The sequence below is a fragment of the Pestalotiopsis fici genome, assembly GCF_000516985.1.
Source record: "Pestalotiopsis fici W106-1 unplaced genomic scaffold PFICI_Scf_10, whole genome shotgun sequence".
NCBI lineage: Eukaryota > Fungi > Ascomycota > Sordariomycetes > Amphisphaeriales > Sporocadaceae > Pestalotiopsis > Pestalotiopsis fici.
This window is the reverse complement of record NW_006917100.1, coordinates 2290205-2310125: the sequence shown is the minus strand read 5'-3', so window position 1 is coordinate 2310125 and position 19921 is coordinate 2290205. Positions and strand designations below refer to the sequence as shown.

Genomic DNA, 19921 nt, shown 5'->3' with positions numbered 1-19921 from the left:
TCTCTGCCTGGATTCATTCCATATTTTTTTCTTTTATATTTCCCAGCAGTCGCATTCATTTTCAGCCTTAAGTAGTCGCCGCATTCCCCCCGACTGCTATTTCTACCAATCGTGCCATTTGCCGCAACGCGTCCCCCCTTCGACCAGGCAACTTTGTTTTTGGTCGTATCAAAGCAATAGTCGTTCATCTAGCTGCAGCCATGGATCCGCACAATCAATCTTCGGCCAGTCACCCGCAAGGGTCGCGCACCCAGAATGCAGTCTACGACACAACACACGGTGGACATTATGGTACGTAGACATGCACCGGAACTTTAATGCGGTCAAGTGGCCGCGTCTTGACTCTCATCTGTGCGACGTTGCTAACGATTTCATCTCTGTTCCAGGCGCCAGCGCAGCAGTGAGTTTTCCCGAAAACGCCGTGCCTCATCTATATCTCCCTCACATGTCACGATTTCTAGCGGCCATTTATTGACAATTACATCACAGCTTGCTAGCTCGGGCTTCGCTCCCGCCGAGCTTTACACCGGACCATGGGCCAATGTACACCAGGGATTACATGGGCAGTACAAGGATATTCTGACCACATACTGGCAGCAAACTATCAACCACCTTGAGTCAGACACGCACGACTACAAGCTTCACCAACTCCCACTGGCACGCATCAAGAAGGTGATGAAGGCAGACCCCGAAGTCAAGATGATCTCCGCCGAGGCGCCCATCCTGTTCGCCAAGGGCTGTGACATCTTCATCACCGAGCTGACGATGCGCGCCTGGATCCATGCCGAGGAGAACAAGCGGCGCACTCTGCAGCGATCCGATATTGCCAGTGCCCTTGCCAAGAGCGACATGTTTGATTTCCTCATTGATATTGTGCCGCGCGAGGAAGCCAGCCATGCGAAGCGTGCCAACCCTGCACAAGCCCAGGCCTCACAGGGAGGTGCTGCCGTACCGGGCGGCGCACAACCCAACCTGGGCCCGGGCGGCCAGCACAACATGCCGCCGCCGCCGAATCACATGGCAACGGGTTACGACATGAGTGGGCATCCCATGGGTGTACCTGACCAGGACTATCGCAACCCGCCACCTATCTACAACCAGGCTCAACCTGGCCAACAGCCGTATGGTCAGGCCCCTGGTATATACGGCGAGATGAATGAGATGTACACGTACCCAGGAATGCAGCCGCCGCAGTAGAGCCGTGGCGTCAACGGCACGAAGGGCACGACACAACCGGAATCTGGCGCCAATGACTCAACCACGACCACTTATCCTCCACCTCCGTCCTAAGATACTACAATATCACAAAGGATGAAAATAAAGGAGTTGATCGAAAGCCCTCCTAAAACAGACATGCTGGATGCCGACGGGAGAGGACGGGGATGATGCGGCGTGAATATTGGTTCAGCGAGGGTCTGGATGCGACTGGCAGGCCATGGTGCCGTGTCTGGCTTTCCTAATTTATCACAATTGTTTTCATTGCACAAAGGATTGGCGTTGACAGGTGTTTCAATTTACGTCATGAAGAATAGTTGGGTTATGTCCGTACAAACACCACAGCAGTAACTAGTTATGCAAATTGGTATCTTTCTTTGCTTTGCAATTTCCAGGAAACGTCACCTTGCTGTCTTGTAATATATACCCGGGAGAATAACAGTGAAATCTTCCGTGGGACAGATCAATCGCGAACCAGTCTTGGACCATCTCAAATCCTTGAAAAGTCACCATTGACGAGAAACCAGTAATCTGTAAGTAAATGTGAGGGAAAACATTGGCGGCACTACGATTTCGTGCTAAACTGAAGGCGGGACGAGAAATTCGCGAAACGTTGCCCAGCTGCCGAACTGGAGCTTGCGACCTGTGTGGTCAATCTATTACAACAAGAGTTAGCGTTTTGTGCAGGGAGCAGTTGCATCAATAATCGAAAGCATATTTACACAACATACTTTTCCAGGAGGATTGGACCGTTCATGGCATCCACACGACCATACTTTTTGTTCCTTGTAGAAACATCGAAGAACTCATCCGTGTTATCACTCTGCAACAGCAGAATAGTTTGTTCGAGCTCGTCAAGATTACTCCTCAACATGAAGCCGTTCTCCAAGCCGTCGACAAAGTCTGTGAGATGCTTTACATCCAGGGCCAGGGCAGCCACACCATTGTGGTTGATCTTCTTGACGTCAGGACTGAGAGGCAACGCCAGAATCTTGTTGGCTGCGTGGGATAGTGCGTCAAAGTAGATGAGCTCCTTGATTTCGCGCGGGAGGCCGAGCAAGGTCGAGTTCATAATGTTGGAGAGATATCGTGTCAGTGTTTGCATGTAATTGCTGGGCTCCTCGGGCGTGGCTGAAGTCATCCACTCATATTCAGCCGTCTCGACGAGATCGTCAATCTTTGAGTTGACTAGCTCGAAAATACGTTTCTCGGCTGTCTTCTTATTCTCGCGGAATTGTTCTGTGGCTTTCAGCTTCAGGGGCCCGCCAGCTGACGAAGTGGACCGAGCACGAATGAGAAGTTGTTCGAGCTCTGTGCATGCCGTTTCGAAATGCTCCAGGTTGATCAAGATCTGTACTATCTGGCCCAGATACTGTGAGCTCAGTCGCTCAACTAGGGACTGGCAGACCTTTTCGGTCAGTAGTGCGTCAAGAGACTGTTCGATAGGTTAGTGGTGCATTTCCAAGCATGTGATAGGATCTGAAGCTCCTGACCTTTCGTAATGTCTCATCGATTTTTGTAGGATGTTGAAAGTGGTCGTCGGAAAAGAAGTAGAATTGATTAAGGAAGTTCCTGATGTCGATACAGCAAAGCGGATACATTTGCGAGAATGGCAGTACACATGGGAATGTCAACTCGCTAATTTCCTTTTCGGGAGAGAACCAGCTGACGTTAATGACCTTCTCGTACTCCTCCAAGGAATTGATGGCCATTGGCATGTAATCGTCGGTCGATACAATCTCCTGGAAATCTTCACTAAATCTGCGTTTGAGCAATTCGGCATACTTGTCGAACAAATTGACCAGGAACTCGTCCAACCTGGATACTGAATATCCCCATGTTTCCATGGTCTGTATGAAAAGCGCAAACATTCCCTTGATCTTAAGGAGGGTTTCGGCATTGTTGACTTCACTGAGGGCCTTAGCGGTCAAGGTAATGGCGGATGAGCACATGGAATCCCACAACTCCTCAACATCAATGGTGGAGCGAAGCTGCGGTACCCTCGTCATGGTAGCCTTTTCAATGATTGCAAATCCAGCCATGCCTTCCAGTAAACTGCTGAGCGACGACTCGTCGTCACTTGTCAAACTCACAGAACTCGGAATCAGGAGTTCCTTTTGCCTCCTTCTCGTCGCGGCGTAGTCGCTGCGGAACCGTTCGTTTTGACCCAGCGCATTATGGATGTGCAGAGCCTCGAAAAGGGGTGTAAAGTCAACCTGTAGTTCTTCATTGTCTAGAACATCGAATTCTTCGCTTTCGTCAAAGACCAGCTCGATGGCCGAGTTCAGCTTGAAGTGGCCCAGGAACTCGTCTCTCTCTACACGCTCCCGCTGCTTTGTCCTTCTCATCTCAGTATGCCAAAAGGCCACCTCTCCCAGGAATTGCGAGGTCTCTCGGATTCTGAACAGCCAGGTGTTGAGATCCGTCATGACCGCCTCGGAGATGCTCTTCTGGCTGGCGGGTATGCTCTTTTGGATAATGTCGGCCAATTTATGCTGATTTGCATATTTATTCTGCAGAATGGGGATCAAGAACTCGTTCTGCGTGTCCTCCAAGCTCTTCAAAGCACCGTAGTACTGCTTCTTCCGTATAAGATCCAGAGCGTGGTTAATGGCATGTAGAATTTTGAGAGACTCCTTGAGCGCATCGGAGGCATCGCTGATATTTTCGCGCACCGCCCGCGTGTTGACCAGCGCCTGCTTCTGTTCGGCTAGCTTCTCGGTGCTAGATTGTATCGACTGGTTGAGCTTGAGAATCTCGGCTGTCAGGGCAACGGTTCCCTCGCGCACGTTCTGGAGCTGATTGACCGAGGCCAGGAACTCTTCGTGCTTGGTCAAGCCTATTCTTTCAATGTCGCCCTCCCTATCTTCGGCATATTGTGTGAGCGACTGCGTCAGGTACGAAGTCCGGCTCGTCGCGCCAGCATCCTTGAGGACGGGGATGAGCTGGTCGAGGAAGTCGGCATCAGAGGTCGAGAGGATAATCTGCTGGACGGCCGTGCCGTAATCGTCGTAGTTTTGCGGTCTTCGTGGCATCTTGTCTCTGCCTGCAGTTACAAGTCTCTGAAGGTGTTGCTAAAATGTGTTGTTGGCAGACGGGATGCGCCAGACTTGCGATTGTAGTTGTAGTAAGTCTTTCGACTTCAGGCAGCAGTAAATCCAGGGATCGATGGGTGTGGTTCGTCGTACGTCATGTCATGTCATGGTGTCGCTCGGGAATAACTGTTCAGAATGTGTGCTTTTGCTGACAAGAGTTCGTGCTCTCCCAGCGGTCCGGAACGTTTCGATATGAAGTCGCCCCGTTCTAGCTTGAAGCTTCCGATGCATTGAAGTCAACAGCAGTAAAGGCAAATACGCCGCTACTGGTGTTGGGTAGCTTAGCGGCTCGAGGAACTTCCCAGCCCCTGTTCCAAGCCAAGCACAGAGCCTCAACCCCCCGCAGTGGGCTGGCTGCAGGCATTGGGGATCTCCCGCACGTGCCTTGTGGTGTGGAACAGCGTTTCTTGGCGACCCTGGACTCGGTGACAACATACCTTGGCTATGTACGCCTCATTCTATACCTTGAATCTATTGCTTTTAGATTCTCTCTAGTATAGTGTATGATTAACCTGGTGGAACCCTTTCCAGGTTACATGGACTCTAAATCGCTTAAACAATCACAGCAGACTGGATCGATTCACGCAAGACCAAAGGCGGCCCCTTGTTTTGCCAGTGTACTTGTTGAAGGTTTGTTCTCACCTACATACCTGCATCAGGTGCCTGTGCAGGTTTTCAGATGCCTCACTTGCATTCCAACATTTCCTGCCTCGAACGGTTTCCACATTCAACCTCAATGCTCTCTTCTTTTGTGTGCCCGGTTGTAGACTGAAGGAGCAAAAGTTTCCATACGTAGCTCGATTTGCATTCTTTTTGCTGCTAATTTTGTTCTTCCCTCTTCCCTCACTCTTATTCTTTCTCCTTCTATCTTCTTCTCCTTTTCTCTGGGTTTCCTATTGCTTCTTCCTGCCCTTTTCCCCGTCAAGGCACAAAGAGAGGAGAGAGAGGGAGAGAAGGAGGGTACACAAGGAGAAGCACGACAGTCACATCATTTTCCTACCAGAGTCTATTCGGTGCAATATGGTTGAATGTCCCATGCAACTATTGCTCTGATTTCTATAATTCCTTTCGATACTTGAACAAAAGATCAAATGGTCCTCTTCGAGCTCAGTCAGAAATCTGGATCTTGTAAAATGCGAGACCCTATTCTTGCAACCATCAATATTGATTGGCTACATCAGTTGACTATTTTCCGCAGTCTATTGGAAACTACATATGCTTCTGCATCACTCTGCATCTCCGACCTATGTTGAGAGCAACGGATATGCGTGGGGATCTGCCTGATATCCGCACTTTCCTACATTATGCATGTGCCATACATCTCATACTTTCCCATCCCCACGTCGGATTCAACACATCATTCCATGAGTCTCGAAACGAAACGAGGATAACCAGAGCGTGGAATAGTCTATTTATGGCCATTAGGAATGTATTCTATTGGCTCTATTATGGCAGGATCATGCAATCCATGTATCACTCTAGGAAGTGGACATCAACGGAATGGTCATTGCTCGTGCTTCGGTCATTGGAAGCTGATGCTTGAAAATGCACTGATATCATAAATGCATTCACAATGGCTACTACATACCTTGAAATATCATCTAGCCATGTAGATGTTTCTCGGACAGCATTTTTGTATCTGCTTTAACAATATGTAGGTATCGATCAAAATTCCCGGCAAGTGGTCCTGCATGTACAATTACTGACCCAAGGCTGAACCTGGAGGCAGCAAGATCTAGAATTGAAAATTTCCCTTCTTCACCATGACCTTGGAAACAGTGACTGTCCAGTCTCAAAGTCCATTGTCCATAGACGAAATTATTCGACGAACAATTACCTAACAGTGGGGACTCCGTGCAAGAAGGCAGTTACATCCTTCCACCTTTCTCGTTTCAACGAAAAGACAGACAGGCGCGACTTCCCATTGAATAGGCCTGTTCCAAATCTTCTCCCACCAAAAACATTTGAGGTCAAACAGAAAATTTCTCCTCGTCCCAAAACTACTCTGTCCCTCCCCCAAACTCTTCAACCTCCTACCACCAAATCACTCTCTTCCTTTCCTGCCCTTGATACTGGCAACAGCATCATCAGCATTATACCTCAGACCACCTACACTCCACCTGCCCGTTCCCACATAGGCTTGTTCGAAGGCCAGATCAACTGCTTGCCAACAGCCAAAATCGTAAGTTCTCATTTTCCTTGTTTCTTGACATGATCCTCACATGCTATGTTACTTGCATCGAACATGATCTAGCCCTGAGATGATACGCATATTCCCCCCTCCATGAAGAGACATCTCAATCCGCAGACAAAATCTCCCATTTTTGAGCATTCCTTCCACTTGGTTGCTTTGTACAGACACTCCAATCTTCACACTCCAACTATGATCAATTGTGGGCGTACATTCACTGTATGACGCCCATGCTACCGATCCAAGGACTACCATGAGAACCCTCCCAACTTTGCATTGAGGTCGAGGCTTTTCAAAGTCTCTAGGGTAAAAACCAATATCACCTGGTTGTACGGCATTGTATAAGGTTCTGACACACCACCGTCATTTTCCCAAACCGAACACTCCAGCGCTCTTGTTTCGAGGTTCTCCATCATTCAACCCGACCCCTTCGATCACACTTGCCTGTTTTCTTCTTGAAACTTTTCTTTACTGCAAATTTGGCTTGTCACGCCTGGAGAGAAGTCTGCGTCCAAATTTGGTTGTCATATCTCCAACTTCAAACCCATGTTAATCACGTCGATTCAATCCAATATTGATCGCTCGTTACATGACCCCCAACATACTTTTACAAGATTTCTCCTTCATTTACTGTTTGGCATTGTTGCCTAACCGCTCGAGCAGTTTTCTCTGTCAACTTGGATCTCTCCAACTACCAGTCCTCGATTCAACGATAACGGAGCGTCGGCCCGCCAATACCAACGTGCACAAGTAACCACCACGCCATACTCAATCGCACCACACATATTGTTCCAAGGCCAGCTACATCGTTGCCCTCTTACCTGAATTGGTTGGAGTGCAGTGAGACAGTTTTTCAACTTGCCTGAGACCGATCAACTGCATCTCTTCAACTTCTGACTTGTCAGAGATCTTGATTTGGTTTCTTTCAAGTCTTGGTTCTCCAACAGTCCGCTCTTCCACAAACCAATCAATCTTCGCACGATCAGAGACATAGTGTGAATCTAAGCTCTTCGATATTTTGAAAGCCTAATCTCGTCATCAACATCACCTGAATCATCTCGCACCACCGGCGACTATCTTTCTTCTCGGTCTGTGCCATCACTGATCGATTCAGCAACAGGCAACTACCATCAGCTGTTGCCATTGCATCAGAGAAAACATCCTCTTGGGACCTTTGACCTGGATATTCGTACCTTCTCTGCTGACTTCTTTTATAGAAGGTGCACAGCCCGCCCATTTCTCATCAAAGAGAGGCGCACTTGCCATAAGATCAAATCTAATTGACAACTTGGACATATTCATTAGTCACTGCAGCCATTGCTATCGGCCAAAAGATAGACCAAGCGAACCAGAGACACTCTCATCATGTCCATCCCGCAGGGTCGAGACGGGGTGTTCAACCCGACGTCTCCCCATTCATCCTTGGGACTAGCAGACTCTTTCCGAGGCACTCCCGACACTCGTCTCACAGCATTCTCACCAGAGGAGAACTCGGTCAAATCCTTGCGTGCACCTCACTCTGCCGGAAGTGGCGCTCGAGAGTCAGAACCCGTCAAGTTCCGCTTTGGAACCCCTCAATCGCTCAACTTGCCTCTACGTGAGCCTCGCTTCTCCCGCGACAACCAGATTGAGAGAGACCCGTTTGTCAGCTTCGGTACGCAGGGTATCGTCACCAACTGGAAGCTGTCTCCTACAGCTTCAAGCTTTGACCCTTCATCCACAATTCTCAGCACTCGAGCAAGCGACCCCGAGTTCACATACGCCAAAGATGCGACGAGTGAGACAGCCAAGTCCGCAGAGAAATCTTCTGTGAACAAGCATGTCGACGTTTTTGTTCACAAGGAACTAAGTACGGATCTCGGCCTGTCTCGATGCGTCAAGCTTGTGCCTATTGTTGATGGCTCCCGTATCCAGCTTTCAGATGTGGAGCATTACATCTCGGTATGAACCATGTTCTGAAAAAGTCTCTCGCATAGGTGATGCTAATACTTACCAGAGTCTTGGAAACTGTGGTCTGCATTTGAAGAGCAGCAAACAGATGCACAGTGCTGGCGATAAGGTCTATGTCCGATTCCCTAACATTCGCGATGCTTGCCTTTTTTACCAGAACGCACAGCTGGGAGGACGTGACTGGATGATCAATTATGTCCATCCTCGCGAGTTCTCTCAAGTATGTAGAACCTCAAGCACCAGGGTTCAATCACTAATTGTCATTCAGACTATTGAGCTCACATCTGGCTTGATCACAGCTCACGAAGGTCAACTGACTCTAGCTGTCTTTGCACCGCCTTCTTTACAGGGTGTCGATGCGACCCGGTTCGTCAACTTCATGCAGGAAGTTCTGAGAGAGCAGGGTGACCTTTTTGCTTTCAAGGTCAATTCGCAAGGTGTCGAAGGTAGCATCATGTCTGCCATTGTCGAGTACTGTGACAACGACGTCTCGTTGCGAGCTACTTCTGCACTGAATGGTCAGGTGGTCAAGGTAGGTCCCATGGTCTGTATTTGGCTTGAACAAGTTGCTAATACTTCACAGGGATTCCAGATTTGCATCGCACTTCATCGCCCTGATATTCCTTCCATGTCGACTCGATCTCATGACATCATGACTCCCTCGAGAACCGCAGATACATCCCTTGACAACGTTCTGAGTGGTTTCCAGAATCTCTCACTCACAACCCGACCCTCTTCCTCAGCCTCATCCATGCAACCGGGGTTCCTCACTACGCCTACTCGGTCGCCTTCGGCCACTGGCTACCAGATGCAGCCAGCGTTTGGTATGGCCCCTGTCGTCTACCATGGCATGCCGTTGAGTCCGCCGTATATCCTCGACCCTGCATCTCCTCGCGTGCACACCATGATCCCGGCAAGTAATTATTCATGGGTGGGCCCTCTTTACCCTCAGCAGTCTGCGATGGTGAGTCCAGATGTCTTGGTACCTCGCCAATTTGGCTCTCAGCGAGCCGATTCACGCCGTCAGAATGCCGTCCGAGTGCACCGATCACCATTTCAACATCACAACATCACTGGTCAGCACAACCATGTTGATGTGGACCGTATCCGCGAGGGAATCGATGTTCGAACCACAGTCAGTTATTGTTGTACACTCTCAGGGCAATCTCACGAGCTAATGCTTCCCCAGATCATGTTGCGCAACATCCCCAATAAGGTTGACCAAGCCATGTTGAAGAACATTGTTGACGAGTCTAGCTGGGGCAAGTACGACTTCATGTATCTTCGAATTGACTTCAACAACAATTGCAAGTAGGTTATTGACTCTCATTCGGAAGATACAACTAGACACTGACATTAGTATCAGCGTTGGTTATGCATTCATCAACTTTGTCGATGTAAGTGCAAGGCTCCAACCACTTGACCTGATGACAAGCTGACCGCAATATAGCCGCTCGACATTATAGACGTAAGCTAATGCTCTGGTATACTCGTACTTCAAGTACGTCGAATTGACTTGGCTTCTAGTTCGTCAACAAGCGTGGCAATCAACGATGGAACTGTTTCAAGAGCGACAAAGTGGCAGAGATCTCGTACGCCAGTAAGTTACACTTCCAGAACTTCATGGAGAGCGGCATTGTTACTAATCTCACTCTAGCCATCCAAGGAAAGGACTGTCTGGTCCAGAAGTTCAGGAACAGCTCGGTGATGCTAGAGGTTCCTCAGTACCGACCCAAGGTAGGCCAACCATAATGATTCTTGGGATCTTGACTGTATTCTGACGTATAATCAGCTTTACTATACCATCAATGGACCTATGCCGGAGCTAGCTGGACAGGAGGAGCCGTTCCCAGAGCCGGACAACCAGTCCAAGATGAAGCGAAGCTGTGAGAACGCAGAGCACGTTGGTAGGTCTGATTTTCAGTCTTATGTTTGTCTCATGTCTAACTATCAAAAGGCCTGTTCACGCCTAATGCTGGCCAGCACTACCGGGACGAGCAGAGACGTCGTCGTTCTCAATTTGACCGAGGTACCCGGCTTGCAGCAATGGAGGAGTACGAGTATCCACCTCTTCCCTTGCACTCATACTCTCCTCAGTAAGGATCCCAATCCTTCAGTTCCCGACGACAGACGAGCATTCAAAGACGCACCGGATCTTTCTGAAACTCAAGATACTCTCCGATTACGAGGAGGAGACCATGTTTTCTTCTGCATCTTCCGGCGCATCAGTGCAACATCTGCGGCACATTTCCTTTGTTTCCTGGGCTCTTTTTGGACGACTTACCATGAATCAAACTTTCTGCGTCACCATCGACTCGTTCAGATTGCGAGGTAGGTCAACATTGAAAGTCTTGACGGTAAGTCAATACTTCATATTACGAAAACATGCACCATCAAGCTAACGTTACTTTGTTTACAGTCTTTCATCACTCCCCACTGCGGCATCATAATCAATACGGTCTCTCTTCTTGGCGGACGTTCTTCCGAGATCGTCCCCAGAAAAGAATCGAGTGAACTTCTTTTCTGCAGCATATCCACTTGTTTCTGTTCTGGTCGCTGCTTACCTGATTTTACCACGGGGATCTGCAGTAAGTTCCGATTTCGTTGAACATTCATTCAGAGATAACGGTGACTGACAACATGCTAGATGTGGGAGCCTGGTACCAGGCCTATCGTATCACGATTCCAACCTCAAGCCCGGCCCAACATATCTCTATTTAATGTTAATCTTTCCAAGAAAACGAGGGACCACAAGATCAGTCCTCGACCTTGGCAATATTCGGTCCATTGAGTCTCGTTTCACAAGATGTCACACACATAGATCATTTCTGGTGTCATTAAGGATACTTCACTGTCGACCTTGACAGCCGGGCATTGATGGCAAAAACTTTGGCGACAAGCTTCCACACCTTCACTTGGGTCACATTCTCACAGTACACCTGGACCATTCTCCGTTCAGCAAATGCTGTGGCGAGATCTTTCTACTCCAATCATATTCTGGGTGGCAAAATTTCTGGAGCATTCCGAACTTGTCAAGTATTGAAAGAAGCTTGCTCAGTTATTGCCACCAATTGCTTGGACCAGACGGTATCGTGAGGATTGCACCTTGGTATGTTCGAAGGGTCACTGGACTTGGCATATCAAATCGACTTCTTCAACTTCAAGTCATCGTGGACACGCTTCTTGAGTCAATTTGGTACTTCGCCCACGATTTCCCTCGAGAATTATTTTCATGCATTCGGCGTTGAGTGTCCAACGAAAAAAGTTCGGCATAATACGAGTTCTGGGTTCCAGGGGATACTTCCAGGCCATTCGGCAGTGCAAATCTCGGAAAATAGACTGTCTCAGAATGAGACTTTCAATCTCTCTTTGTCTCTTTTTCTCCTTCTTTCATTTTGCGTTCATGTTTAATAGACTCAAACCACGAATGGGGGAATCATCGGCTTCTGGTGATACTTTTCGGGGCATCATACAATCACAAAAAGTACACATCTTGAGTTCTACGTCTCCGGGATCTTTTTTATTCGTCTTCTTTCAGCCGAGCTAAAGTCAGCTCAAGCAATGTTTGCTGCAATAGACCGTATATAAATAAATCGCTTGTTCTCATAAGCAGATGTGATATGCGAACAGTCCACATGTGAAAAGTGTTTGCGAACGAGAAAAGTAAAGATAAAAGATGTCTTTCAAAGAGATTGAAAGCAGCCTTGGTTTCATTTTGGTCAACTTGGAAACACTCCCTTCCCCACCATGCCTTCGCCGCAAGACTTGCCCATTGTGCTGCCTTGTGTGATGACATTCCAGATTTATAAGAGTGTCGTTTCTGATCCGTGTTCATCCTTGCCATGGTGCGTGTATCCTCCACTGGTGGAATGAGCAGCGGACATGTCGAAACCAAGCGGGCAAGGCAATATCAGTGGCTTTGGCGATGACGAACTTTTCTGCCTGGACTGGTTGAAGTGTCCAAGCTTGGGGCACAGATGCTTAGGAAAACAATCGGTGGAACTGTCAGCCATGTCCATGGCAGCGGTACGCATGGACGACGTGTGATATGGGTCTAGACGACAGGCTCACTGACATTCGGCAGCTCAGCACAAGAATGCGTCACTCTGCCTTTGATCAGGGTTTCCTTGACCATTTATTCATTCAAGCGGGCACCAAAGGGCAGAACCAGGCATATATGACCATTTTATTGTTGTCCTCCAATGTGATATATATTCATTAATCATTACTTCATCACGCTATGGTCGCTATGCATGCTAATCCGATAAAACAAAAAGTGCTGCATCAGTATACATGGTGTGTTTTTGCTTTTGCCAGCAGAGCAATGTATTATGACTCTCAATCAGAGTCTTCGGGGAGTGCGGGCAGAGGCTTAATGCCGGCCGCTGATGACATTGGTATTCTAGTTGTACTGCGAGACTGTAGCTCAGATTCGTCGACCATTTCGTCTGCTTCTAGAGCCGGAGTGGACAGCCGCGAGCTTTGGTCGTTATCGGACAAAGACGGAGTCGTCCCGACTTGCGTGTTCTCAATGTTGCTTTCAATGTTGTCTGCATACTCCTCGTCTTGCCGAGACGAGAAATAATCCGGCTTGGGCGACGAAGGCATTTGGGATGGCTCAGAGTCATATCCGGCATCGAGACTAGCAGGCGTGGGCGGTTGATAGAAAGCCATGCCCGTAGTCTCTGACACGGTCCTCGTTGGCGATGGTCGTCGGGTCTTTGGCACCGCCAGATGATGTTGTGCCGACGGCCGGAGCTCTGAAGTCGGATTGCGACCTACTCTGGGGCGTGGCGGCGTGTTGTTTGTGTCACTATCGCTGACAAGCCCTCTATTCGCAGCTGCGGCATCGGTATCTTCGACGGACTCCCTGACTGAGCTTTGATTATGCTGGGCTGCCCTCCTGCCGCCGGGTGAGAGTGGACTGGCGAAACGGCTGAAGGATTCCTGGAGGTGTGTTGGGTAGTATAATTCAAGGCCGGCATGTGTTATACCACGGCTGAAGATGACTAGCATGATGCATCCCAAGAGTAGTACGCTCTGCACGATGGCCATGCGCTTCTGGAATACCATCTCATCTGCCAGAAGCCCAACACGAGTAGATAGTGCAATATTGTCGTTCTCTTGTTTCTCGCGTTGTGATTCAAGCGCAATGATTGTGCTTTGCCAATGCTGATCGTACTGTGAGCGCAACTCTCTCAATTCTGTCATGACCGTCTTGTTGAGCGAGTCAAGAAACAGGTCCACCTTTAAGGCATGGCGCCGCTCCAGCTTGGCGAGCGCCTCTTGTAAGAATCTGGATTGCGACTCGATATACTGCATTGACAGAGTGGTATTCGTCTCGAGATTTTGTAGACGCTTGGTCACATGTTTAAAGAAGGAATCCTGGACAGTCGGAGATGCCGATCCCGACGAGGAAGTCGCCGTTGCTGTCTTGTTCCGTGGTGTAGTCCCGGTGACGACCTTTGGGGTGGGCGTTTTCGACGAAGGATGTTTTAGTGATGTCGAGGCCGACGGCCTGACTTTATGGGTGACATGTGTGGTAGTAGACTTGCTGGAGGCATCCGAAGATGATTTGCCAGCAATTATCTGGGAACTCTCAGACGTCAAAGTAGGAATCGTCGCATTCGTTGGTGCCGAGGTAACATTGGTGGGTGCAGTGCCTGGGCGTTCGTGTGTTGTGCCCGAAGCCACATGTGCTTGAGTAGTCGTTGTTTCTGTTGCAGTCGTTCCTGAGCTCGACTCTCCATTGATTGGCGAAGATGTAGTTTTGCCGCTTTCTTCGGCAGTGGCTGCAGCCTTTGGCATGGCTGGTGCAGCCTGATGGTCCTGCTCCTTTCCAGGTGATGTCTGTGATGGTTTCGGGGGCTGTTCATCTGGCCCACACGTACTGTCCGGCACAAAACGATAGTGGAAGTAGGAGGGATCCCAATATGACGGATTGACATCACTCTGCAATGTTTCGGTAGTCTTGTTTTCAACCAGGACAGCCTCTTCAACTTCATGGTCGTCGACCACAATTTCGATGGTTTCCACAAGTTCGATTGAATCATCTGGAGTCTCAATGGACTTGGCCAAATCTTCTTCCTCCTCGAGTTCACTTTCCGCATCGTTTAGATCCGTCTCTCTCCAGGAATCCAGCATACGCGTGCCGTGGACTCTGAGTAAAGACAAGGGGCAATAAAACTCCTTGCCATAGTGACTGAGGACTTCTACACGTATATAGCGTGCCCAGATCTGTGGGTGCTCAACCAAGAAGGGCTGGATATCTCTCGAATTTCTCGCAGTGAACTCGCCCAGCACTTTCCACTTATCCAGTTTGACAGGATATCGATCGCTTACGCTGACACGAAACTGACGAACCATGCTGGAGAAGAATTCAAAGTTTGCCAAGACGACGGTATCAACCCGTACATCGTCACTCAACTCGACAATAAAAAACTTGTTCTTGGTGCCGCACTCCATGAGCATGTATGAGTCCTTGTTTTCCACCAGAATGGCCTTGGGGTTCTTGGCCCCCGGGCTGGTCTTGAGAACTGTAGCTCCTGCATCGAACGATGAGTACGAGAATCGTTCCTTGCAAGTCTTGCCAGCATCTTTGCTGCGATATATTTGTATGGGGTTCTCGTCATAGGTTACTTTTTCCACAGCGTCTTCCCTGGGGACCTCTTCTGGGCTAGGCTTGCCAGCCGAGGTGATCTCGGAGATCTTGTCCGAGTAAGCATCAAAATCGAGCGAAATCTCTCCTTCCTCGCCCATGGAGCCAAAGTCCTGGCCAGGAACGTCTCCACGTCCATCGTGCGACTTGCGCGGTCGGTCTTCGAAGGCGTCCTGGCCGGACCTTTTCAGCATCATCTCCTTCCATTCCTCAAAGGACATGAAGGCGCCAGTGCTGAGGTCATTGCCATCGCTGTCGAGCTCGTGCTCCTCGGCGGGAACGGAAGCTGCCGCATCTCCGGCGGTCGCACCTCCGGCGGCTGAAGCAGTTGTCGAGACAATGACATTCGACTCGGAGGACGTTGGGGAGACGGTAGGCGGCGAGGTCAGACATTGCTGAGGAAGCGTATGTGTTATATAATTCACGGTCCTCGATTCGCAGGTCGGTTGGACTGTGGGCGCTGAGAGTCTCGTCTTTGTCGCATCGGCGGTGGTACTGGTAGCAGCAGGGCTCGAGTCGGCATGGGCATCTCGGCCGCCGCTCAGCAAGACGAGGAGCGGAGCGACAGCAAGCCGTGGGTTCCGCAGGAACAACATCACGGTCGCTTTCTGTGTGCCATGCGAAGGGAAAGCTTCTCAATTCCGAGGTATCCAGAATATTGGGTTTTCAGTCGCCTTTGTTCTTGTATTTTTTCGCCTTGGGCCCGTTATTCAATGCAGCAGCAGCAGCAAAAAAAAAAAGTTGGAACTGTCCTGGTTGGTCCTATGTCGATTTGCGAAATCCTTGGAACCCAGCAGCTGAACTACTGTAACTTGCCCGTTTAACCTTAGCAGTAGCGCACCCAGCTGCACTGCTGACGTCGCAGTGCTTTTTTAGTTCTTTTAGTTGACCCTGCAGGTTCTGGCCAGAACTGAAGTGGGCTTAACGCTTCCCTTATTTTTTCCCTTTCTCTGATCTTTGGGGTGGATCTCTGCCTAGCACGACATTTAGCCCCTCCCAAATGGGTCTCCGACTCCCTTGACTCCCTAAATTGGCCAGCTTGAAAAAGCCCAAAGGTGGTTGGTGAGAACCCAACGGTTTAAATAACCATGTACCTGTTACATGATAGATGTCGATTCGAATTTACTTACAAGTTTCAATGATACACGTGTCGTTCAGACCTTTGAGAGTGGCATTGATATAAAGATGGATTACAGAGAATCCTACCCGTTGGGATCTCGGACTACTGGTTAAGCGACTTTGTCTTGGTTCTCAGCACTTGCTGTTCGATATCCCATGGACTTGAACACCGCTCGGCAAGTTCGACACGTGGAGTCAGAGCCAAACATCTGACCCGTCAGCCGTCTTCCTTTTAGGGAGTTAGCACCAACTTGGCCTGGGACAGGGGGGGTTTTGGCGGGTTGAATCATTGAAGGATAGCGTGGCCACCACCCTGTAGTCGATCTGAATATGAACTCCACCGTGCTCCTTTTGGCGGGATTGGCGCCACAGCACACAGTAAGTTTTGTCAAAGCAGGAATTGGGGGGTTTAGGTTTTATTCTTCTCTTAAACGGTCAGCCCACGTCTTCATTTCGTTTATCGGTGCCAATCCTTGAGTATGTAGTACCATATTTGTTTAAATCTCTTGGCACATGTCTCTGTTATCGTATAATTTGGGGGCTATATTCCATATCTAATAGACGACTATAACCATTTGGAGGGCGGGGAGATAAAGACCTAACCTAGGTGACCAACAGAACCCTGTCGTCTTCCGGAACTGCCTGTCCACTGCCTACAGAAGAGTCATACGTGAATTCACGAAAAGTCTCCAATGAGACGAACGTCCTACAGGGCGTTTTTATCCCAACCTTTCCCCCTATTCTTCCATTGAAGATCAGTGAGACGCTGTTTACGATTTAGGTACTTATTAAAGACCCGCCGCAATGACCGACACATGTTTCATCCCCGGATTTCGCATAAAGTTGACATGAGACAGCACAGACACTGACTAAGGGTAGCATCCCTCTATAATATAGAATTCAATGCCCTCATTTGACGCTCTCCATTCTGAATTCTGGCCATGGTGTATCATGAGACGTGCTACCATGCCAACTCCAATTTAAATCATTTCAACGTCGTTCCACGCCATCTATGGCATCTCATGCATTCTGAACATATGGGCGTTCAGACGCTTGCTGCAGGCGATGAAATTCGCCATGTAACAACTACATGCACTAACTGTCGCGAAAATCAGAATAAAGACCCTCCTTTTCCGCAATACGTAACCATCTGGAAGTTGGTGATGGATTTTCCCAGTCCGAGTGTTCTCGTACCCCCCAAGAAGAATGGAAAACATTGTGCATTGTCTGCTGTAACTGGGCCACAATGTCTGGTTATTACTCGAATGGCTTTGTGGAATGTATATATATGTGCCTATAACTTGGCTCGTCCGCTACTCAGCTCCAGCTCAGCTACCAAGGTTCCCTCGGCAACGTCCTCTCCATCTTCTGCTTCCGTGAGCCATGTGACCCGTCCGTGACTCGGGCTTCTTATATCCAACTCCATCTTCATCTGCTGGATCACCGCAATCACATCGCCTTGCCGTACCTCGTCCCCTTCATCTACGAGAACCTCGACGAGGCGTCCGGGAAAGGGTATTACGACGTGACGTGGATCTGATGCGACACCCTTGCGGTGCTTGCTGCCAGAGAGCGTCGATGAAGAGGAAGCCTGCGTGCTCGTCAGGGTGAGACCAAATGCTTGGGCCTCTGGGTACGAGGGCGAGCTATAGGAGATGTCCGCGGCGAGTAGAGATGGAAACTCGTTTCTTAGCACCCGGTCGAATTTCAAGTGGTGCGTGGCAGACTGATCATTGCCTCCAGACGAGCCAGATTTTGGTGTCAACTCAATTTTCCAAGCATCACCTTTGCGAAACAAGACTGTGGAAGACGACATGCCACCAAGGCTTGTCCCGCTGGTTTCCAAAGTCGAGTTGATACTGTCAAAGACCCCAGAAGTGTCTGCGGTTGCTGTGATCTGGCGGCCGGTGCGCAAGAGCTCCGGCATATTTGCCTCCAGCCATTCCGTATCGCAATTACCGCTTTGAAAAGCGGCACTAGCAATGACACCGCGCAACACATCAAGGTTGGTCTTGATACCCGAAATACGGACATCCTCCAGGGCCCGACGAGCTTTTCGTAAAACAGCGTCCCAAGTTCCAGCGGAAACGATGATTTTGGCAATCAAGGAATCAAAGTCACTTGTGATCACCGAAGGATGGCCACCGATCAAAGATGTATCGACGCGTATCCCATTTCCTGAGGGGAAATGAAAATTTGGTATCTTGCCCACACTCAGCGACCAGCCCGCGTCGACATTTTCAGCTGTAACCCGCAGTTGGATCGCATGTCTTCTGGGTGGCGACTCTCCCGCTGTAGGGGCTGGTAGGGGAAATCCAACGTCGGGATCATCCAGGCGAGCTCCCTGAGCGATACGCAGTTGGGTCTGCACAATATCCACATCCGTGATTGCTTCTGTGATTGTATGCTCAACCTGAAGTCTCGGATTAATCTCAAGAAAGAAGAACTCTCCTGTTTTGGGGTTTGCCAGAAATTCAAATGTTCCCAAAGAAAGATATCGTATCCTTGCCGCCATCTTCAATGCTGCTTCAATGATGCGACTGACCAGAGTTCTGTCAGTGACTGTGCTCGGGGCAATCTCGACAATTTTCTGATAGCGTCGTTGAATACTGCACTCGCGCTCCCAGAGATGTCTCACCGACCCCGTGCCATCGCCAATGATCTGAATCTCAACGTGTCTGAAGCCATCAACGGCGGCGCGCTCGACAAAAACCTGCTTTGAAGGCGACTCGGCCATGGCGAGCCTGGCAAGCCGGTGCAAGTCGTCGGCATGGCGCACAATCCGAATGCCGCGTCCGCCACCCCCGTCGACGGCCTTGAGCATCACGGGCACGGAGGAGCCCAAGCGCTGCATAAAGGCTCTCGCCCCCTCCAATTCGACCGGCCGGTCTGTGGCCTCCAGCACGGGCACGCCCGCCTCTCTGGCCAAGGCCTTGGCGGCCAGCTTGTCGCCCGTCCTCTCCAGGATCCGCCAGCCGGGGCCGACCACGTGGATGCCGGCCTCTTCCCACATGCGCCGACTGAAATCGGCGTCTTCGCTGAGGAAGCCATAGCCGGGATGTACAGCGTCGACATGCTGTTCCTTGGCGATCCGGACGAGCTCTGCAATGTTCAGATACGAGGCCGGCGACGACAGTTGTACTGACCGAGTCGAGTTGAATGTGTGGTTCAGATCTGATGGGGTATATATCGTGACCGTCTCTATTCTGAGCTCGCGGGCGGCGGACACTATGCGCGTTGCTATCTCGCCCCGGTTGGCAATCAGCAGACGGGTGATGCGGCGGCCGGGCGGCCCGCCTGCACTCTGGGACATTGTCACTTTCTGCCTTGTTTAAGGACAGAAATTACCATGACTTGGAATATGCCAGTTCCAGAAAATTGATACAGTCAAGAATAATCTGGGGGCTCTCATGAACAATTCAACAAAGCGCTATCAACAGACCGAATGAACCTCGGCATCCACAGTATTGAAGTATGTCGGTTCCACTAGACTGCGGGGGATACTGCTCTCGAGTATATGCCAGGTACCTTACCTATTCCATGCGCATTGGCTCTCTCTCGTTGGAATTAGTACGCACTTGCCACGGATTATCATGAGTAGAGTAAACAGATACACGCAGTCGCTACAAATATATATAATATATCCCTAAGCAGGAATATTTGTGATGATTGAAGTTTGCTCTTTCGGAATCA

General features: G+C 49.6%; 5 protein-coding genes across 5 annotated transcripts; 2 read left to right on the top strand and 3 right to left on the bottom strand.

The window, feature by feature from the left end:
* Positions 1-200: 200 nt before the first annotated feature.
* On the top strand, positions 201-1197 carry PFICI_12942 (uncharacterized protein; the record flags this gene model as incomplete). Its single annotated transcript, XM_007841523.1, has 3 exons — positions 201-291; positions 387-400; positions 490-1197. The coding sequence occupies 3 exons, from the start codon at positions 201-203 to the stop codon at positions 1195-1197; spliced, it is 813 nt and encodes a 270-aa protein (XP_007839714.1).
* Positions 1198-1933: 736 nt separating this feature from the next.
* PFICI_12941 (uncharacterized protein) lies at positions 1934-4250 on the bottom strand (the record flags this gene model as incomplete). The annotated part of the gene is made up of 2 exons (XM_007841522.1): positions 1934-2650; positions 2709-4250. The coding sequence occupies 2 exons, from the start codon at positions 4248-4250 to the stop codon at positions 1934-1936; spliced, it is 2259 nt and encodes a 752-aa protein (XP_007839713.1).
* A 3616-nt stretch (positions 4251-7866) lies between these two features.
* Positions 7867-10551, top strand: PFICI_12940 (uncharacterized protein; the record flags this gene model as incomplete). The annotated part of the gene is made up of 11 exons (XM_007841521.1): positions 7867-8442; positions 8498-8671; positions 8720-8983; positions 9035-9586; positions 9641-9762; positions 9818-9848; positions 9902-9919; positions 9979-10051; positions 10109-10188; positions 10244-10358; positions 10409-10551. 11 exons carry the CDS (start codon positions 7867-7869, stop codon positions 10549-10551), a joined length of 2148 nt encoding a protein of 715 aa, XP_007839712.1.
* A 2238-nt stretch (positions 10552-12789) lies between these two features.
* PFICI_12939 (uncharacterized protein) lies at positions 12790-15705 on the bottom strand (the record flags this gene model as incomplete). Its single annotated transcript, XM_007841520.1, has 1 exon — positions 12790-15705. One exon carries the CDS (start codon positions 15703-15705, stop codon positions 12790-12792), a length of 2916 nt encoding a protein of 971 aa, XP_007839711.1.
* Positions 15706-17522: 1817 nt separating this feature from the next.
* On the bottom strand, positions 17523-19541 carry PFICI_12938 (uncharacterized protein; the record flags this gene model as incomplete). Its single annotated transcript, XM_007841519.1, has 1 exon — positions 17523-19541. One exon carries the CDS (start codon positions 19539-19541, stop codon positions 17523-17525), a length of 2019 nt encoding a protein of 672 aa, XP_007839710.1.
* Positions 19542-19921: the final 380 nt, after the last annotated feature.